The sequence below is a fragment of the Ambystoma mexicanum genome, chromosome 5q (genome assembly GCF_040938575.1).
Source record: "Ambystoma mexicanum isolate Mex_15411 chromosome 5q, UKY_AmexF1_1, whole genome shotgun sequence".
In the NCBI taxonomy this organism is placed as follows: Eukaryota; Metazoa; Chordata; class Amphibia; order Caudata; family Ambystomatidae; genus Ambystoma; species Ambystoma mexicanum.
Window position 1 is genome coordinate 689,828,383 of NC_090933.1, and position 19,984 is coordinate 689,848,366.

Below are 19,984 nucleotides of genomic sequence, written 5' to 3' on the forward strand. Positions count from 1 at the left end.
TGTAAAGGTCGAAGAGTAGAGGCAGGAAGATTTAGAAAGAGGCTGTTGCAATAGTCCAGCCTAGTGAGGACCAGAGCTCTGGAGACAATGAGCTTCTGGGGGAAAGTGAGAAAAGGAAGACTACGTCTGAGGAGGTGCAGCTGATAGTTTGACTTCTTAGAGACGTCAGAGATGTGAAGAGAGAAGTAGAGGGTGGAGTCTAAGATGACACCAAGGTTCTCAGCCTCACAGGAAGGAGCAGGAAGAGAGCCCAAAGTGGGCGGCCAGAGAGAGAGAGAAAAGGAGGGACTGGGTATCCCAATGTGGAGGATCTCAGTCATACTGGCATTAAGCCAGAGATCATTGCCGGCACACCATTCATGAATTGTGGCCATACAGTCTGGTATGAGAGAAGAAGCAGAGGTGGCTGAGGGGAGCCTGAAAGAGAGCTGAGTGTCATCCGCATAACATTGAAAATTGGAGCAGAAAGTAGCGATGCAGTGGGCAAGAGGTGCCATGTAGTGGTTGAAGAGCCAGGGAGAGAGGTTAGACCCCTGGGGCACGCCACAAGTAGAGAAAGCGATAGAAGAGAGGAAAGACCACAGTTGGACCTGAGAGGGTCAGTCGGTGAGAAAGGAGGTCAACCAGGGCGACCAGGCAGGGCCTAGTCAGTAGTGCCAAGGTTGTCACGGAGATGATTGAGCAGGATGGCATGGATGACCATGTCAAAGCAGAGGATAGATCAAGGAGAATGAGGACAGAAGGTAGATTAGAGTCAAGATTGTCAAGCAATTCTTCACAGGGGTTCAGGAGAGCAGTTTCTGTGCTTCTGGCGGCTCTGTAGCCATACTGGTGGTCATGGAGGTAATAGATTCAGTATGTCGATTAAGCTGGGAGATGGCCAGCTTTTCCAAGAGTTTGCCCAGGAAAGGAGTGATGCAGATCTGGCGATAGTTAGCCGGAAAGGAAGGATCGGCTGAGGGCTTCTTTAGAAGGGGATGTACAAGAGAGTGCTTAAGGCAGGAGGGGAAAGATCCAGTGGCAAAGGAGCAATTGCAGAAATCAGCCAAGGCTGAAGCAAGTGTGCCGATGTGGTCTTTGATTGTCCTGGATGACCAGGGGAGAACCTGCTTTGACGAGACTTCATAGATCGGACTTGTGTAGAAACATCATCAGCGGTGAACAGGGGAAAGGAGGAGAAAGGTGTAGGAGAGGTGGCCTCAGACGGGTGAGGAGTGGTAGAGGAGGAGGAAGAGGAGGTAGAGGAAGAGAGGGTGGACTGGATGTATTGAGTTTTAGTAGTGAAATTAGAGGGAACAGGAGGCGTAGAGACTGCAGCAGGATTGGACAGCTCCTCGCAGACTTTGAAATGTTCGGCCAAGTTGTTAGATGCCGCAGAGATGCAGGCTTGGATGTAGGCTCTCTTCTTAGAGAGGACAGAGAGTCTGTACTGCCTTTGGGGCAGGCCGCATTATAAAAAATGTATTTCAAAAATAGATAGGCAATATTAAAAAAAATATACTCGCACTTTTTTTTTTTTTATTCCTATGTAAAATTTTGAGCTATTGAAGCTCAAAATTTGCAAAAGCAAGCACATGGGGGCATCCATTTTTTGAAATGGATGCCCGCCTGTGCTGGCTTTTGCTTTTGCGGCACTAATGAAGGAAAAGCCAGGCAGCTGTAGTAAACAAAAGCTGCCACTGGGTGGCTTTTCCTTCATTGGTGCTGTATGCGGAGGACGGGGACCGGCGACTACAGGTAGAAAAGCTGCAGCTGCATCTCGGTAAGTTCTATTTTTTTTATAAAAATAAACACTAGCTGCGTTTTTTTTTCTAAGTTTTTCTAAGGCTGGAGGAGCCTGGAAAACTTAGAAATAAAACCGCAGCTTTAAAAATATTGTATTTATGTTTGCGGTCGCTTCAAAAGCGACCGCAAACATAAATACAACGTTATTGTGTTTTGAAACGCTGCAGTGTTTCTTTCCAAGTTTCTCGGTAAGTGCTATTCTTTTAATAAAAATAAACACTAGCTGCATTTTTTTTCCTAAGTTTTCTGGGCTGGAGGAGCCCGGAAAACTTAGAAATAAAACCGCAGCTTTAAAAACGTTGTATTTATGTTTGCGGTCACTTTTGAAGTGACTGTAAACATAAATACAACGTTATTTTGTTTGAAAACGTTGCAGTTTTTCTTTCCAAGTTTCTCAGGCTCCTCCGGCTCGGAGGAGCCTGAGAAACTCGGAAAGAAAAACCGCAGCGTTTTCAAGCACAACCGCATGTGTTTCTGCCTGCCTTGGCTTTCACTTTGGGTCTCCGGTGCTCCCAGGAGAGCTCCCAGGAGAGCACCGGAGACCCAAAGTGAAAGCCAAGGCAGGCAGAAACACATGCGGTTGTGTTTACATGCCGCAGTGTTTCTGCCTACAGCTGATTTCCCATTTGGGGCTCTCGGGCTCCCCACGGGGGGCCCGAGAGCCCCAAATGGGAAATGCTAAATGCTGCAGTGTTTCTGCCTAAATCTGCTTTCCCATTTGGGGCTCTAGGGCTCCAAATGGGAAAGCAGATTTAGGCAGAAACACAACGCGAGCCTGAGAAACTTGGAAAGAAACACTGCAGCGTTTTCAAACCCAATAACGTTGTATTTATGTTTGCGGTCGCTTTTGAAGCGACCGCAAACATAAATACAATGTTTTTAAAGCTGCGGTTTTATTTCTAAGTTTTCTAGGCTCTTCCAGCCTTAGAAAAACTTAGAAAAAAAACGCAGCTAGTGTTTATTTTTATAAAAAAAATAGAACTTACCGAGATGCAGCTGCAGCTTTTCTGCCTGTAGTCTCCGGTCCCCGTCCTCCGCGTATATCACCAATGAAGGAAAAGCCACCCAGTGGTAGCTTTTGTTTACTACAGCTGGCTGGCTTTTCCTTCATTAGTGCCGCAAAAGCAAAAGCCAGCACAGGCAGGCATCCATTTCTCAAAATGGATGCGCCCATGTGTTGCTTTTGCAAAATTTGAGCTTGAATAGCTCAAAATTTGACATAGGAATTAAAAAAAAAAATGCAAGTATATTTTTTTTAATATTGTCTCTCTATTTTTGAAATAAAAATTTTAGGCGAACCATTCCTTTAAGGGTGGTGAGGTTGTAATCGTCCCAAAAGTTGCGCTTGGATTTGGGCTTCAGGCGGATCCTCGTGACAGGGGCAAGGACATCCAGAGCGTTAGAGATAAAGAGAGGAAGGTAAGAGAGGACTGTGTCAGGGTGTGAGTCAGCCAAAGGTGGAGGATGTGGACAGAAAGTAGCTGTGAAAGCCGTAACTGACACATGCTTTGTGGGTCGGATGACCGAGAAGGTAGGTGGCAATGCTGGAGTCGGCTTGACCTTCGGGGAAGAGAGAGAGAGAGGTGGGAAGAAAGGAGAAAGTGATCACTCCAAGAGAGAGGAGTGGTGAGAGGGTTAGAGAAGGGGAGGTCAGAGGAGATCAGAACATCCAGGATGTGCCCTTCAGAGTGAGTCAGGCCAGAGGGAAGAATAGAGAGAGAGAGAGAATCACAGAGGTTTGCGAAAGAGTACTAAATAAGGCCTGGTAGCATCCAGATGGATGTTTAAGTCTCTCTGGAACAGAGGTTAAGAGGTAGAGGCAAGGAGCGAGGAGGAGAGGTCATCCCACTCAGAAAGGAAGAGGGCGACCTGGCCAGGTGGACTGTAGATAGTGGCCAGAGTAAAAAAGAGGCCAGGAGAGATAAAGAGTCTGCAGACCAGGCATTCAAAGGAGGAGGAATGCTGCATTGGAATGATAGAAGCAGGGATCCACTCTGGGAAAATCAAGGCTACACCCCCACCGGGATGATTGGTTCTGGGTTCGGAGAGGATCTTGTAGCCATCGGGAAGGAGAGTGTCAAAACTCGTGACAGAGCTGGCCGTGTACCAAGTCTCAATGAGACCAAGTACATCCAAATCAAGCTCTTCCAGGAGACGGCAGATGTCAGAGGAGTGTTTGACAGCTGAACGAGAGTTGAGAGTAGCGAGGTGGAGCAGGTTGCTACATTTGAAGGACTTCCGGGGAGGGGTACAGGTCAGAGGCAGACCCTGCAGAAGTGTTGGATGTGCCCAAGGATGGGCGAACGAGGATTGAAGAGAAGACAGGGTAGTCAGAGTAGGAGAAGAAAGTGCCAGAGGGGTGGCAGAGGAGGGAGGCAACAGGGTGGCCAGAGAAGCAGTGGGGGGTGCAGAAGAGGTGGCAGAGGAAGCAGGCAGCAGAGGAGCCAGAGAGGGGTAAGAAGGTATAACAGGAGAGGAAAGGTAGTTGATAAGGTGCTGGAAGCATCTATCAAAGAGGAGGAGTTTGGCATGAGGGCCCTCGACCAAGACGATGCCGTTTAAGTAGACATTAATGATTGTCTTAGAGGAGTCGAAGGGGGCCAGGAAGGCCTCCCACCGATATACAATACAGGGGCAAAAGCAAAACACAGAGGTCAGCAGGCAACCTAGAAGTGAAGAATGCAGGCAATTGCAAAATGATGCCACAAACTGTGGATAGCAACACAATATCAAGAACCGTAGAGATCAAACACAAAGTCAATACAGTCAACAAGGCACAGAACACAATAGGAACCTAGAAGAAGAATGCAGGCAATGCAACGTAATGCCAGAAAAACATTGGAGCACAAGACAGAGTCAGAATAGTACACAATAGATCGAAGAGGGAAGGGCTGAGATGCGACAGGAAGGAAGGGAAATGCAGGAGGGGGAACAGCACAGGATGTGGGGACTTACGATGCGAGGGAGCGCACACAGCTAGAGAAGCAAGGGAGCGCATGTGGCCATGTTGTGCGCGCCAAGTTGTGGACTAAGTATTTCTGCACAGCACAATACAACACACACAGATTCGACTTTCCTAGAAGGGGAAAAAGGGGAAAAGGGGATCCCTTGCTGAAGTCAGGACGTGTGTGTAGAAACCAAGTTTGGGTCAAAACTGTAACACAACAGCATGGAAAGCACATCATGGTTAGAGCCCTTTAGCTTTCCTCAAATCCAGCTGTTAAACACTTCATTTCCTTGCAGACATGGATCTTCAGCTACAACTAGAGTTGTCAAAGGCTTAGCTTCTTATGGCCAGGGACTGCTGCAGGTTTGGCACATGGGTCCCTAAGGGTTCTGTAACTTAGGCATCACTGCAAGCTATCTCTTTGGAGGTGAGGTTGAGGGGAGGCACGGAAACACCTTCAGCAATCCGAGTGCCACAGGGGAGTAGGTTTTGCTGGGCTTGAGTTGTCCCTGTTATCTTGTCCTATCTCCCAGTTGCATTGTCGGAACACCTTCGCAATAAGAATCATCGGCAGCTATGCTTCCCGCTCCTATATAGAAGACGCTCTACTGCCTGCCATGACCTGGAACTTGAAACACCCATTCAGAGGATGGTGGCTGCCATCTTGGTATGGGAAGCCTCATCGGAGGCAGTATCACGGGCCCAAATTCCATGGCCTCTGGAAGGAGATGCACTTCATGACAGTCACCTCTCCTCTGAGGACCTATGGTCCTGGGAGCAACATTAAGTATTGCTACATTGATGAACTCTAGAGATTAGAGCTTGCCAAGCGCCAAGACATCAATTCACCAAAATGCCATGGGTAGCTGGTGTGACATAACTCACTCGTTGACATCACAGGATGTGACATCACATAACATTTGACCCTGGTGACATCAGAGGAAGTAGCATTGCTAATACAAAAAATAATAACTTTGAAATCGATAAATAGATAGCTAATTACAAACGACTTTACAGCTAGGGTGCGACTTGATAGGCCACAAGTATTCACGGTAGAAACAGCTCAGGCCCCTCGTACTGCCTTTATCTGTCAGTGCTGCCTTTAATGGCCAGGAACTGCCATCGTATGTCAGTTATAACCTCCGACACCAGGTATAATCATCATGTGCTAAATGGAGCCCCACATTCTCTTGTGAGGGCATACTATGCTGAGTGTAGTCTCTTGTATGTTGGTACTGCCAATTTCTTCCAGTTATAGCATCAGCAGAAACGGTGTACATTCTGAGCGGTGATAGAAAAGAAAATCACCCTTTATAAGTCGCCAGTCTTCTTACCTCTCGTCACCCCACGTTTAGTCATAATATGCAAAGGACTGCCTCGTACGTGCAGCTGGTACCAACATATTCCAAGGCAGTCTTAATGACTTACTAATGCCTTATAATGCCAGTTAATGCTTATATGCCCAGTACATTGTATTTAAGGGAATGCCTCACATGTAGAGGTGCTGCTATTTGAAAAGAGCAGCCTCAAGTGTATGGCCACCATGTGCAAGGTGGGGCCTTGCATGTTCAGGTGCCCGCATCATGACCTTTCTGCCCCTGCCACCACTCTTACCTCTAAGGACCTCTTAAGTGCCATCTATGTGCTGCCGGGAAAATCACCTAGCCTTTGCATTTTGAAAGTATTTGTCAAACTTAAAGTACTTTGAGAATTGTCATTTGCATACACATATGTTGGTGTTGCACTGCCCTCTTTTTACACTGAGTTAAAGGTATTATGCGAGGGGCATTGTGGAGCTGCCATAGTGGATTACATACAGATTAACTCCAAAATGTGGAATTTATTTTATGCATGAAGTTTTGGAAATGCACATTTGGTCCCAATGTTTTTGCATTTAGGAATTTGTAGTTTTTCTTTTCCCCCACCATAAACAAGTCCCAGAATGCAAAGACAAAAGCAGGATTGGTGCAGCAATTCCAGAAGCACAGGGGGCGTGTAGGTAGTAGCAAATATTTACTTTGCAAAAAATGTACATGCACTCAATCAAATCCTGGACAGTCAGTACATATGTTGCCCAACCCACTATACTGATGTTTAAATTATAAAATGGGGATCTTTTCAATGTGACATGTGAAGCTCTGTGCAAATTATTTTTTAAATACACCAGGAAAGTCTATGCTACCATTGCATACATGGGAATATGCTCTAAGGTTTGTACGAAAGCTTATTATTGTGCCTACCAAAAGTGATTCACAAATGTGACAGTGGGGTCATTTAATAGAGCTAATTGATGCCATGCTGCATTCAGCACTTTGGCAAGATGATTCTAGCACGCTCTAGCAAAACCACATATACATCAAAGAAACAAATGTTACAAGAAGTAATTCATCACAGCCTGCAGATACCTTAACAGTGCAAAAGACACACAGGCCTTGTCTGTGGATGCACGTCTGTGCTGCAGAGACTTCCAACCAATCCACAAAGTACATGATGCGCATGATCTGTGTTGTGCACTCTCTCCCTGGCACTGCTTCTTTGACCTCCATCTGAAATAGAGATCACAGGAGCAGAGCCTGGGGAACCCAAAGAGGGAGCTAGGTGCCGCAGGTGCTACCCCTGGCAACCCTTAAATTACATCCGTCGTCAAGAGTGAAAGGTCAAAAACTCAGTGAACCACATAGTGAACTCGAAACAATTGCACAGACGCCGCTGCGGAGCTGCAGGTTACGACATTCGGTGTCACAGACAGAAACACCATAAACATATTCTCCTTCTTCCAATGCAGTTTTAGCACCACATCTACAATAATTGAGGAAAAGACCCCGAATTCTGAAATGTTGCTAATTATCTGTTAGAACATATTAGACCCTTAAAAATGTCAAATTTCGTTTTTTCTTATTGTACATATGTGATAATGATGAAATGACATGTATGGTGATTTTTTCAATACATTCATGACTTTGTTTGATAACGTCCCCCCCTTTCTCTTGAGGTGAATATGTGCTCCATTCCCCGTTCCCTATTCCGTTACCCTAATCATAACTGTGCCCCTGCTAAATGACCCTTCCTTTTGACCCCTACTCTAACCCTGCCCCACTATCCCTTCTTTTTATATTTACTTATGCTCCCCTTTACATTTCCTGCATTGTAGCTATCATTACTTGTTCAGTTATATGGAATAATATTCCGGGAATGATAATCAAGGCTGAAAATAAAGGAATACAAATGAAATTACACTGAAACAGTCATTTATTATTTTACTTCTGACTTCCATTTAAAAGGAAATTCTGTTCAAATAGATTTGTTATACAATCTATTTTTTCTATCTATTGATTTAGCAGAATGCAAATGCCTCGTCATGCTGAAGAACCCGTCCAGCTCTATTTAGTAAACCTTAATTTGCACTCAGTTATTGTCAATCGGTCAATGTTTACTTTAAAAAAACGCCTAAACTCTATTGCTTCTCACCAAAAGTGTTTTGGATGCTGTTTTGATAGATTTTGTGATTTTTATGTATTAATATTGGGTTATTTTTGCTTTAAGGTTTTTAGCTTAGTTGTTTTAAGCAAAAGTTATTTGTACACCTATAGTTTTGGTATTGTTAATTTTTTCAGTTATTTCTATGCATATCCTTTTTTCATTTTCAATTTATCTCAAAATTCATCAATGAGGAATTTTGTTGGTATTCATCATTATAAAGTGTAAGCATTACTGTTCACACAGTATTTTAATAAAACCTTTGTTTACCTTAAGCACGTATAACGGCCTTCCTTCATAGGACTTCCCGATGGAAAACATAGAGATAAGGTCTGGGTGGGTTTTGTTCATATGATGCATCCAGCCCTGGATCTGGGAACAAACAAGTAGTTATTAGCAAATGGTTTATGACAAAAGATGCAGAAATACAGTAGTATGAGTTTTGTTAACATAAGGTGGATCAACCACTTTTTTGTTAACATATTTTATCGGTTTTATGTTATAGTAAATGTGCATACCGCATGCAACATGGGTACATGCAGATACCATTATACGTCTCATGAGTGTAGAAATTACAGTTATTTTAAGAAAACAGAATAAGCTTGAGTGTTTCATATGCCTAGCACATGACTGTATTGTATTATACACCAAAACATAAAATGCTCCCTGTTATAACCCACATGTTAAATCAATTACATCTGAATACATGAGATATAGCGACTGATTAGTCCTCACTGCGAAAGTCGCAGCAGATGTGTAGGGAGATCACGTGCATGTATCTTGATATCATGTAAAATTACGGAGAACATTAATGTCATAGAAAAAGATGACGATCAGATAGTAGGCGTAGATGCATTAATGGAGTTCAAAGCGGGTTGGTGTCTGGGGGGAGTAGCAATCCATGAAATATCAAATTTCACCTCTTAGCAAATTTCTCTTATTTTTCTCACTTCTCTCATTCCTGCTTAAACAAACCTGGGTCTCATTCTCTGCCACAGCTCGAGCTGTCATATCAGAGGTCCAATTCAACAGCATTTACACAGAAGGAGTCAACTAGTTGGTAGCTTTGAGTCGCTTGGCTAATAAAGTACCAGCCGTGTAAATTGATAACTTATATATCAGGAGATCCCTACCCTTTCTTATCTTTTGGGATCTCTACTTCTTTCACTACCTGGGCCCAGAAATGTGATATTAAGAGGCAGCCGACAAAAAATTATGAAATTCATCTTGGATATTGTGGGGATTGGGAAGAGTCGATGCAGTGGTTGATCACAGACATAATATATGTCCTATGAAAGATATTAAAGATTCCATGAAACAAGCATTTCGAGAAACTAATTTGACATGTAAATACACCCTTTCTCTCTGAATCTGAGAAATCTCCATGCATATCTTCTGCCCAGTAGCTGTAACATTTAAGCTGAGTTTTTGCTTGATCTGCATACATCGACTTATAGAGAAGTGAAACCGCAAGTGAACGCCTCTCCATATCCAATTACTGTTGGAATACATTAGAGACTATTGAGATGGATGACATTCCAGAATGTTTCTGTTTTGCCGCCTTGGTTGCAAACTGGTAGAAGCAACCCTTATCTACATTATAGAGGAAACAGACCATGAGTAGGGTCAATGCGTCTCCATTTTATACATTTCTACAGAGAGTACATCCATCCTTAATCCATGGGTTTAAATGGCTCTCACAGGTAGCTGTGGCAAAAACCCCGGATTGGACATTTCATTGCAAAAGGAACACCATTGTGCATACCTGCCTCTTGCACCATGGATACAACGGCTTCTTCAGAGTCGAGTGCGGCAACAGTCAGATTCTCGTTCTCGGCACCTGACTCTAAGCTCACATGAACCACAGCCTTAGATAGGCAAGGGTGCATTTACCCGGGGCAAGGTCAGCCTGGACCACCTGTGGCAGATGTGACTGTGAACTCTGGGCAAGAATCTTACCATTTCAGAATCTGGATGTATTAAGAATAGTTGTCTGTATGTAAGACAAGCAGTCTAGCAGCTCTTTACCTGGTTTTGAGCAGGAGTTATAACTGCTTTTACCATGGAAGGTCTTAGGGAAGCTTTCTGCAACACCTCTTCTTGAATTTCCTTTAGTTTAGGAGGAAGTCAATGTTTCTAAACGCCATGCAATTCAATGGGAAAGCTGTCTCATTCAGAGGATTTACTCTTGCTCATTGATCTAATAGATGATTTAATTTGCTGCAGCATAATAACAGATCACAGGGATCATTTCTGCTCTTCAGATAGTTTGGCCATGGACTAGCCTCTGACAGCTGCTAGCGTCTGTTCTCTTGTCAACTAGAGGAGGATGCGAGTATAACAAAGAATATTATCCATACACCCTATTGAGGCCTTTCCGACCTGTCATCGCACTCTCGTCCTTATCGCTAATGGCTGTTTTAGTGTATGCGCCCTCAGGGGTTCTCAACAGCCACACGAGTAAGCTGCCCATCCTGTGTCTATATGCGCGTATCTTACTATGCCACATCCAGTACTCAAAGCGCTGCAATGCCGCTAGAGTGCTAGCCTGTGATTTGTGGCAATCAGCCACTTTAGGAGATTCGTCCACTGTAAGTTAGGCCTGTTCTCAAGAGTGTGGGTCATGTGTTCTTGTTTTTCCAGCAGCCTGCCCCAGGTACACATACTTTTAGAAATGCTGTGTCCACACATTAGAAGCATAACAGCATCAAATATGGCACCAGTAGAATCAAGAGCAGGGGTGGACTGGCCTATGGGGAACTCAGGAGGCTGCCCTGTAGGCCTGTGGACCCTGGGCCTCGTTTATGTGGTATTTCCAAATTTTCCCATAGGAAAAGGTTTGAGATTGCTAAAAATGTGTAGTATGGGATCACCTTGAACATTATTTCCATGGCCTCTTATGGTTCCCATACACCCCTGATCAAGAGAACCACCATTACCAAAAATACAATTCAATATCCTTCCTAAGTACTCTTTAAAAGCAATATCCTCAGGAGCTTCCACCCTCAACCATCTTGCGATTGCTACTCTTCATCTGGATCTTCTCTACATGCCGTATATCGGGGAGCTAAGCGGCCTACATCCGAAAACCTATCAAATTGTTTCACAGAGTCAAATAAATAGTCAATGCTGCGGGCGTCATCTATTGGTGAGCAATGTGGATAAGCATGTTTGTTTTTGTGCTGTTCATGCCATAGAACAATCCTTCTCCAATGTTGTGGGTCAGCGAGTTAGATGAGTCAGTTACTTTTATGATATACAATCACTGCCTCCCTGGCCATGGATGACCAGGTGGCAGCGGTCTGTAAGATTGGCCATTTTAAACTCTGGGTCCTGCGGAAGGTCCTCCCTTTTATTCCTCCAGTCTGCCAAGCCCTGTGGTCGCTGCCCTATTTCTGAGAGTCTTGGACTATTGTAATTCGCTCTACCTAGGCAGCCTCTCTACCTGATCAGGCGGCTGCAACTTCTCCAAAATGCAGTGGCTAGATCAATTTTTCACCCTCAGTTTGGAACACACATGTCCCCTTTGTTGAGACAACTGGATTGGCTCCCGGTGGCGGCTCGTATTTTGTTCAAGTCCATGTGTATTGTGCATCGGGCCTTCTACGGTATTGGAGCACAGTACCTACAAGCCAAATTTGTGCACTAACTCCCTACTCACACTCTTCGCTCCGAGTCAGCCCTCTTGATGGCTGTCCCTCAGTTTAGGCTGGCCCGCTCAGGAGGGCGTGCCTTCTCTGTTGTGGCCGTCAAAGCTTGGAACGAGCTTCCTTTTGCTTTTCGGAGGACTGTCGATCATCTTGTCTTTCGGCAGAAACTGAAAACTATACTATTTTAAAATCATATCTCTATTGAAACTTCCTTTATGCCACAGCGCCATGATACCCTTGGGTGTACGTGCGCTCAGCAAGTTCCAGCAACATAACATAACATAACATAACATAACATAACATAACATAACATAAAATAACATAACATAACATAACATAACATAACATAACATAACATATGTTTTACATTTTCTTATGTGCTGGAGTTCAGTCCATGTGAAATCAACCATGGTGGCAGCATTGGTTAATATCTTCAGCTTTGAAATAACCGAGGACAGCCAGACTGGCATTAAAAGGGGGCAAACCTCATGTCCATTTTGCCTCCAAAGTGGGGGAAGGAACCACCTCAATGAACATTTTAATAACAATATTATACAAATAATTTCAATAGTGCTAAATATTTTTTATCTTTTCTATTCAAGTAAAATTACATTCATCTCAGACACCAAAGCTACTCCTGAGCGGTCATACAAGAACGTTTATTTATTTATTTAGCATTTGTAAAGCAGGCCTAAGCCGTAGGTATCCGGGCATTGGACAGGCAAGGTAAGACATTTTACATATGTGGCATGGAGGCAACCAGATACAGTAATACAATTTACAAATTACAATTTACAAATTTACAGTATGTACCAATTGCAGTATACAGCTTACAGTATGAATGTTCTTCATGTCTTCAAAGAGCCCCTTAGGCTGGTGTGCCCTCATTATAGGGTCTTTAGATGTCCTATGAAGAAAATGAAGGTTTATGGTAAGTTCTATGAAATTGCTCTAACACACTTGTGGTTTTTGGTCCAAGCTTATATTAGGTTCATAAATTGGGTTCCTGGGAAACGTTGGACCACAGTCTTTCATGGTTAATATGGATACTCAATTAAAATGTTATTAACTGGAATCCATTTTCTAGCATGGCAGCTTCTACTAATAAAGAAACAGCCCAAGTGATGAAGCATCACAAAGGCCAATGTGTCTTAATGAAGTGCTATACCTATGAGTGTGTAAATATTATGGTACAGTTCAGTGCTCATAATACAGTGAATAGTTATGGCGTCAATCAGAATTTCACACTTAGAAAAACAATAGCACCTACAAGCATAGGGCAGGCCAGGAAAGTCCTGCAGATGACACGTTGAAAGACTGCAAATCTTAATTGTACTAAAGAAAATATTTACATAGTTTTACCACTCAAAATAATAAGTAACATGTGTTATTGTATATCACACATCATATCATTCTTGCCCATAACATGGACCTCACATTAAGCTTGGCTGATTGTAGGCACAGCCATGTACGTGAGAGAAACCTGAGGAGATTGACTGAACCAAGTAGTGAATTTTCAAACATTCTATGCTTTAGCCTTCTGCACGTGACATGGTGTCTTGCAAAAGGATATAGATAACGAACAACGTTGATCAGTGAAAGATGTTAAATGACTCATAACTATTGGCATTGCTTCTGGTAACCTTCTACAGCAGCATTTTTCAAGCCCATCTGCACCATTTCAGAAGGGGACTAGCCATACGCAAATCGGTATTGCAGCTGCAAACAATGGGAGCAGATTAGATCAAACTGTTCGGCCGAATTCCCCCTGCATGGAACCACAAGCAATCCCAGGCATGTTTCAGCATTGTTTGGCCTCATCAGTGATGGAAAGCTTGGTTTCCTGTGGTACAATGAGTAAGAGACCCACGTCTGGGAATACCCTCTCTCAATTAGAGAGACAAAATACCACCACAAAATGTGATGGGTGGAAGGGTTGGAATTAATCTTAACCACCAGCTTTGCTCTGGACAACCTTCAACAGCACTGTTTATTTATCCCATCTGCACCATTTCAGAAGGGGAACACCCATATGCAAATCAGGATTGAAACGGCAGCCAGTGGGAGCAGACCAACCCAAACTGCTAGGCCACATCACCTCAGCATGTAAACACTAGAATCCGAGACATGTTTTGGCCTTTTTGGGGCCTTATCAGTTAGGTGAAGCTTGGCTTTTTTATGGTGCAATTAGAAAGGGGTACATGTCTGAGGCATTCTCTCAAGCATGCTCAGACGTGGGTTACTTGATCACTGCACAGTAGAGAACAAAGCTGCAATTCACTGATGAGGCCAACAAGGCTGTAAAATGTTTGGGGTTGCTTGCATTTACGTGCAGAGTGGACAGGACGTTGCTTGGCAGTTTGGGCTAGACTGCTCCCATTGGTGGCAGGACCAAGACTGATTTGCATTTGGCTGGCCTCCTCCTGCAATGGTGCCAAACTCTAGCTGCACGTCCTTAGGACAGAAGTAAACAGTGACTGTATACTCAATTTTAAGACGGCAGTGGACATGGGGCTCGTGCACATACTATACCAGCTGATGGCCCACAAGTACTTTGCAAGGCCAAAGGACATCAAAGCAGCGTTCCCCAATCTCTTCAAAGGGCTGGGCAAGTTGAAAAACTGGAAAGTCCAGTTCCTCATTAACCCGGAGGTCAATCCTGTCGCACAACACTATAGGGGCATACCCATCAATATGCAGAGGCAGGTGGAAGAGGAAATCAACAAACTCCTAAAGCAACATGTCATTGAGCCAAAGACAGGGCCCACCCCATTAGTATCCCCCATTGTACCTGTCCCAAAAAATCCCCGGATGGCTCCATTAGACTGTGTGTGGACATGAGGAGGGCGTACATGGCAATAGGAAGGGAATGGCCCCAGGCACCCCGGATAACGGACATGATACACCTGCTGCATGGTGCCAGGTTTCAAAGTTAGACCTCACGAAAAGATACCACCAGTTTGAGAAAGCACCATAGTCACGATATAGCACCATGTTTATCACCCACATGGGCCTTTTTCACTATGAATGGTTCAGGTTTGGCATCTCGTCTGCGGCGGAGATTTTTCAGGAAGAAGTACACAAAGTTATTTGCCTGAACTACTCAGACGATGTGCTGGTTTTTGGCAAGACAAAAGGGGAACACGTCGCAGCCCCTCAAAAGGTCTGCTCACCACTGGAAACTGCAGGGCTCACACTTAACAGGACAAAGTGCAAGTTCAGGAACGCCTCCCTCCGATTCTTTGCCCACATATTTTCCGAGAATCCCATGTGGCCAGACCCACAAAAAGTGGTGGCCCTGAATACGGCCCAGCCACCTCCAAATGTCTCGCAGCTACAGTCATTTCTGGGGCTAGCCATCTACTGCTCGAGGTACCTGCAGGACTTCGCCACTGTCAGCAATCTCTCCGCCTACCCACCCGGAAGGACTGACCTTTTCAATGGTCACCGGACTGCCAACACGCGTTTGAGACAATCAGGAATTACATTTCCAATGCTGAGGATATGGCCTATTTCGATGCAGACAGAAGGACAGAGGTCATCGTCGATGGTATCCTGATCGGCCTCAGTGCCATCCTGACCCTGCAAACTTGGATGGCAAGTTCATTGTAGCGTATGCAAGCTGCAGCCTTACGACCACGGGACAGGTGTACTCACAGACAGAGAAGGAGAGCCTTTCGTTGGTGTGGGCCTGTGAATACTTCCACCTCTTACTGTATGGGAAGGCTTTCACAATCGTCACTGACCACCAGGCCCTGCTGATGATATTCGGCAACCCCAAGGCAAGAATGCCCCCCAGAATCGCCAGGTGAGGGTTGCACCTGCAAGATTACAAATTTGTGATCATCCATCGCCCTGGGAAGGAACATAACCCGGATGACTATCTGTCGCGGCACCCCATGTACTCCACACAGTACGGCCCCTCTATTGCTGACGCTTACATCAACTACGTCATCCACCACCTGCAACCCCTGCCAGTTGAGTGGACTGCCCTGAGGAACGAATCGGAAAGTGTCCCAGCCCTGGCAATAGTAACCCACTGCCTGCGAACTGGGAGAATGGCCCACACCAGACACCAAGCCAGACTAGAGCCAGAAGCTGTGTAAGAAGACGTCAAATCCTTGGAGCTGGTGAAGGACAAACTGACAGTGCTAGACGACCACATTGTCTTGAAGGGCTGCAAAGTTATCATCCCTGCCTTATTGAGAGAGCGCACGGTATTGCTGGCGCATGAAAGCCAGCAGTGGGTGGTTTCCACAAAACGCCTCCCACGCCAGAAGGTGTGGTTCCCCAAATTGGACGCGCTAGTAGAAGAGATCGCTGGCAGATGCAACACCTGCGCACTGGTAGCTCCCCCACCTCAACCCAGCCAATTACATATGTCCTCTCTCCCAGAAGGAGTCTGGGAAGAAGTAGTGGTGGACTTTTTCAGACCACTGCGCAATGGGATGTCTGTGGTGGTGCTAATCGATGAACACTCTCGATTGCCTGATGCCTAAATGATTGAATCTACCACGGTGACGTGTGTCATGCCAGCACTGGACCACATGCTGTCAACTTACAGCATACCAAAAATATTGAAGTCAGACAATGGCCCACCATTCATGGGCCAGGAGTTTGAGAACTTTGCACGATATATGTGGTTCCAACATCGCAAGATAACCCAGCGGTGGCCCCAAGCCAACAGGGTTGTGGAACGGTTTATGGCCAACATCAAATGGGTCCTGCAAACAGCCAACCTGGTCAATAAGCTGTTTGAATAGGCGCTGTAGCAACTCCTCTGGGAATATCGACATATGCTGCACAGCACCACAGGGATCAGCCCATCTGATCTCATGTTTCGGCGAGTCATCAGAACGAGAATGCTGGAAGCACATGTTTTGCCCCATACCACACTGCAAGAACAAAGTGCCAAAGTTAGGGACCAGGACCAGAAAGAGAAAATGAAAGAGTGGGCGGATGCCCGGCGAGGGGCAACAGAATGTGACATTGAACCAGGAGACCAAGTGGTGGTATGTCACCTAAAGTGAGAAATGAGGACCCAACGCTCGTGCCGGTATGATTGGTAGTGACCAATAGAAAGGGCCCCATGGTAACCGCCAGTGGAGAACACCATCACTCCAGAACAAGGAATCTATCTCACTTTAACAAAATAGTGGACAGTCTTCCCCAGCCATGGGAAGAGTCGCACACATTCGCGGACAACCAGTTCTCAGACGACCTGTATCTCGGAAATGGGGAGCCTTCGGAAGGCGAAGAGAATAATGGGAGCAACGACGCGAGAGCACCAGAACTCTGTCGTCACCCGAGACCTCAACGATTCTGCATGAAGCCTCAGAGACTTATCGAGGAAAAGGGGTAAAGGTTCTTAGCTGACTCTGCATGTTAAAAAGGGGGGAGATGTCACGTTGTGAAGTGATGGACCCGTGACCTCTCCACATCGTTATGTGGATGGTTCCACATTTGGGCCACAAATGCGAAGGGAAGTGACATTGGGCTAGGGAGAGGGACGGTTCGGGGGGAAGGGGAAAGTCGGTTCAGTTTCGTGTGGGTAATCAATAAAAGAGGTTGCACCTCGCGCACTGCCTGTGTCCCGTTCTTGGTGTGCGTGTGCCGAGTAGGAGTGATGTTTGGTTAAGGGGGAGTGAGGGCCACTTCGCCAAGCCAACAGGTGTGAAAAGTTGCATATAGAAAGGGAAGTGTTCAGGATTAATTCATAACCTTCCACCCATCACATTCTTTGATGATAGTATGCCTTACAAATGATTCTCACAGTACACAATCCTTGTGAGCAGTGGTGGGCTGGCGTACAGTGACCTTTGGAGATTTACTATGGGCCTCTTCACCATGGGCCCGTTTATGTGGGAACCCTGGTTTTCTGCTCCTCTTACCCTCCTTTCCATGCACCGCATCCCTTCTTTCCATCCATACATTTCCCCCACTTCCATTTGAAGTACAGAAGTTCTTATAAAGCTTTCAGTATATTATTCCTCATTCATAACAAATGTTATGTCAGGTTTCTTGTTATAAAAACCTATGTTGGGACAAATGTGTTTCAAAATTCACGGTTGGCCCTATTTTTTTCCAAATCTTCTTGTGGGAGAATCCCCGAAACTGGCACGGTGTAATATGGCTCCACTTCGAAAAAATGTTTCCATGGCTTCCTTTGGTTCCCAGTCAATCCCTGCTGGTGAGTGTTTGCTGCCGAGGCAGTGGGAGAGCAGCTTGTGCCTTTACAGCTGAAATTGTGGAGGTGCGCTGCATTTGTGTCTGCCTTCTTCACTTTCTACCAGAGCTCCACCATCCTTGGCCCAGGGTGCTACTTTGTGATGGCAATATCTGGCAAATAGCGAACGCTTATATCATGTGCATACAAAAGCCTGAGCTATTGCTTTTAAAGTATCTCTTTCCTCTGCTTCATTCATATTAATATTATTATCCTGCAGGGTTTGCTATGTCTACATGTCTCTTAACTCTCATTCTACTGTCTCAGATCATTCTCCCACTGTCTCTAAATAGTGTGTCTGTTACCTGCTCCCCTACAAGAATCTCTCTATAAAAATGTCCACCCTTCATGGGTCTTCCTTTCAAATTGCTGCTTCTTCTTAGGTTCACAATTTAACCCAGCGACCATCCTCTATTCTTCAACCTTCACACAGTACAATAAGTCCTGGTTCTTCTGTATTTATTGCTGCCACTCAATTGCAGTCCTTTTCTACTCTTTGAGTTCTTCCTGCCCTCTTAATCCCACGATCCTTTCTGAGCTAAAGGCAGGAAAGCAGCAGCTGACCCCGATTTACACAATTGTTCAAAAAGCCCCCCTGGCCATATCAGAAGAGAAGGAAACAAAATCTCTCATGGCCAAATTGCAGAGAATTCCATCTGCAGCGGTTTGTTAGCATGAGCTTTTTTGTTTTCTGTCTCATTAAGTGGATTCTGCAAAACAGGCACCACTTTCAAAATGGTCCAAGCTAAAAAGTATAGTGCACATATATATTCTTTGCTCGACTTACTCACTGACATAACGGCAGCTGCAATGTTAATTGGCAAGATAGCACCTACAGCATAACATGTGCATTCCTAATACAGCCTGCTGAAATCAGAATTAGTTCCAAGAGCCATGGGCTGCCTTTAAAAGTGCTGGTATGTTCAAAGTACTTTTAACTACATTTCCTCATTTGTCTGGTGGCAGTAAAAAATAATGAATGCATCTTTTATGATGCGTTTATTACCAGAGACTGGTCTCTAAGTGCAGGACTGTGATTCAAACCTGTGCTGCTCTGCGGTGTCTTGCTTCCAAGACAAATGCATTGCCCCTGAGCTATCCTCCAGCAGTATGTTGGTTAAATGCAAATATACATTTTTGTCTAGTTACATAGAGTGGCATATTGGTAAATTCAGTTAAAAACCCACTTTGATGCCATTCTTATTATCCACTTGCTTCCCAATGTGATTTTGAGATGCAGTCATTTGTGTTTTGCATCTGGCCCCAGGAGTTCCACCCACAATAGAAGGTGGCTTGCCCAGGAAGCCATTTGTTCTCTGTTGGGCAGTTTTGACATCTTCTGAGGAGAACAGGATATACCTCCACTCGGAGTGAAATGGGAGTTTTGAACTTCAATGGGGCCTCAGCAACATGTTATGTTATGTTATTTATTTTATATAGCGCGCGCCTGCCAGAGGCATCTTGACACTGAAGAATACAACAGGAAAGACGGCCATTAGAACAGGTAAGTTTTTAAAGCACATCGAAAGGAAAAATTATCTTTCGTAGTCCGAAGTTTGAACGTCAAGGCAATCCATAATATGCGCGCTGCTACAGAGAAGGAATGGCTGCCCACCCGCTGTAAATGGTAGCGAGGTACAGGGAGTAGACATGTGTCCTGAGAGCAGAGCGGGTGAGACAGCAAGTAGGGATGACATGTTTCCTGCAAGCACTCTGCCCCTTGATCGTAGAAGGCCCAATGGACGATGCAAAGGGACTTAAACTGCACCCGTTGCTGCACCGGAGGCCAGTGGAGTGAGCAGAGAACCGGAGATATGTGTGAACCATAAACAGTGTCTGTACAGCTGTAGACGACGGAAAAGATAGAGAGATTGAGCAAGGAATAGGGAGTTGCAATAA

At 45.0% G+C, this 19,984-nt stretch overlaps 1 protein-coding gene across 5 annotated transcripts in view; it reads right to left on the reverse strand.

Annotated features, from left to right (window-relative positions):
- Positions 1 to 19,984, reverse strand: part of CPA6 (carboxypeptidase A6) — a 1,211,288-nt gene that overhangs the window by 220,990 nt on the left and 970,314 nt on the right. For all 5 annotated transcript variants that reach the window (XM_069621150.1, XM_069621152.1, XM_069621153.1 and 2 more), the window contains exon 5: positions 8,480 to 8,581. In XM_069621150.1, the coding sequence (XP_069477251.1) occupies positions 8,480 to 8,581 (102 nt within the window). The remainder of the gene's footprint in view (positions 1 to 8,479; positions 8,582 to 19,984) is intronic.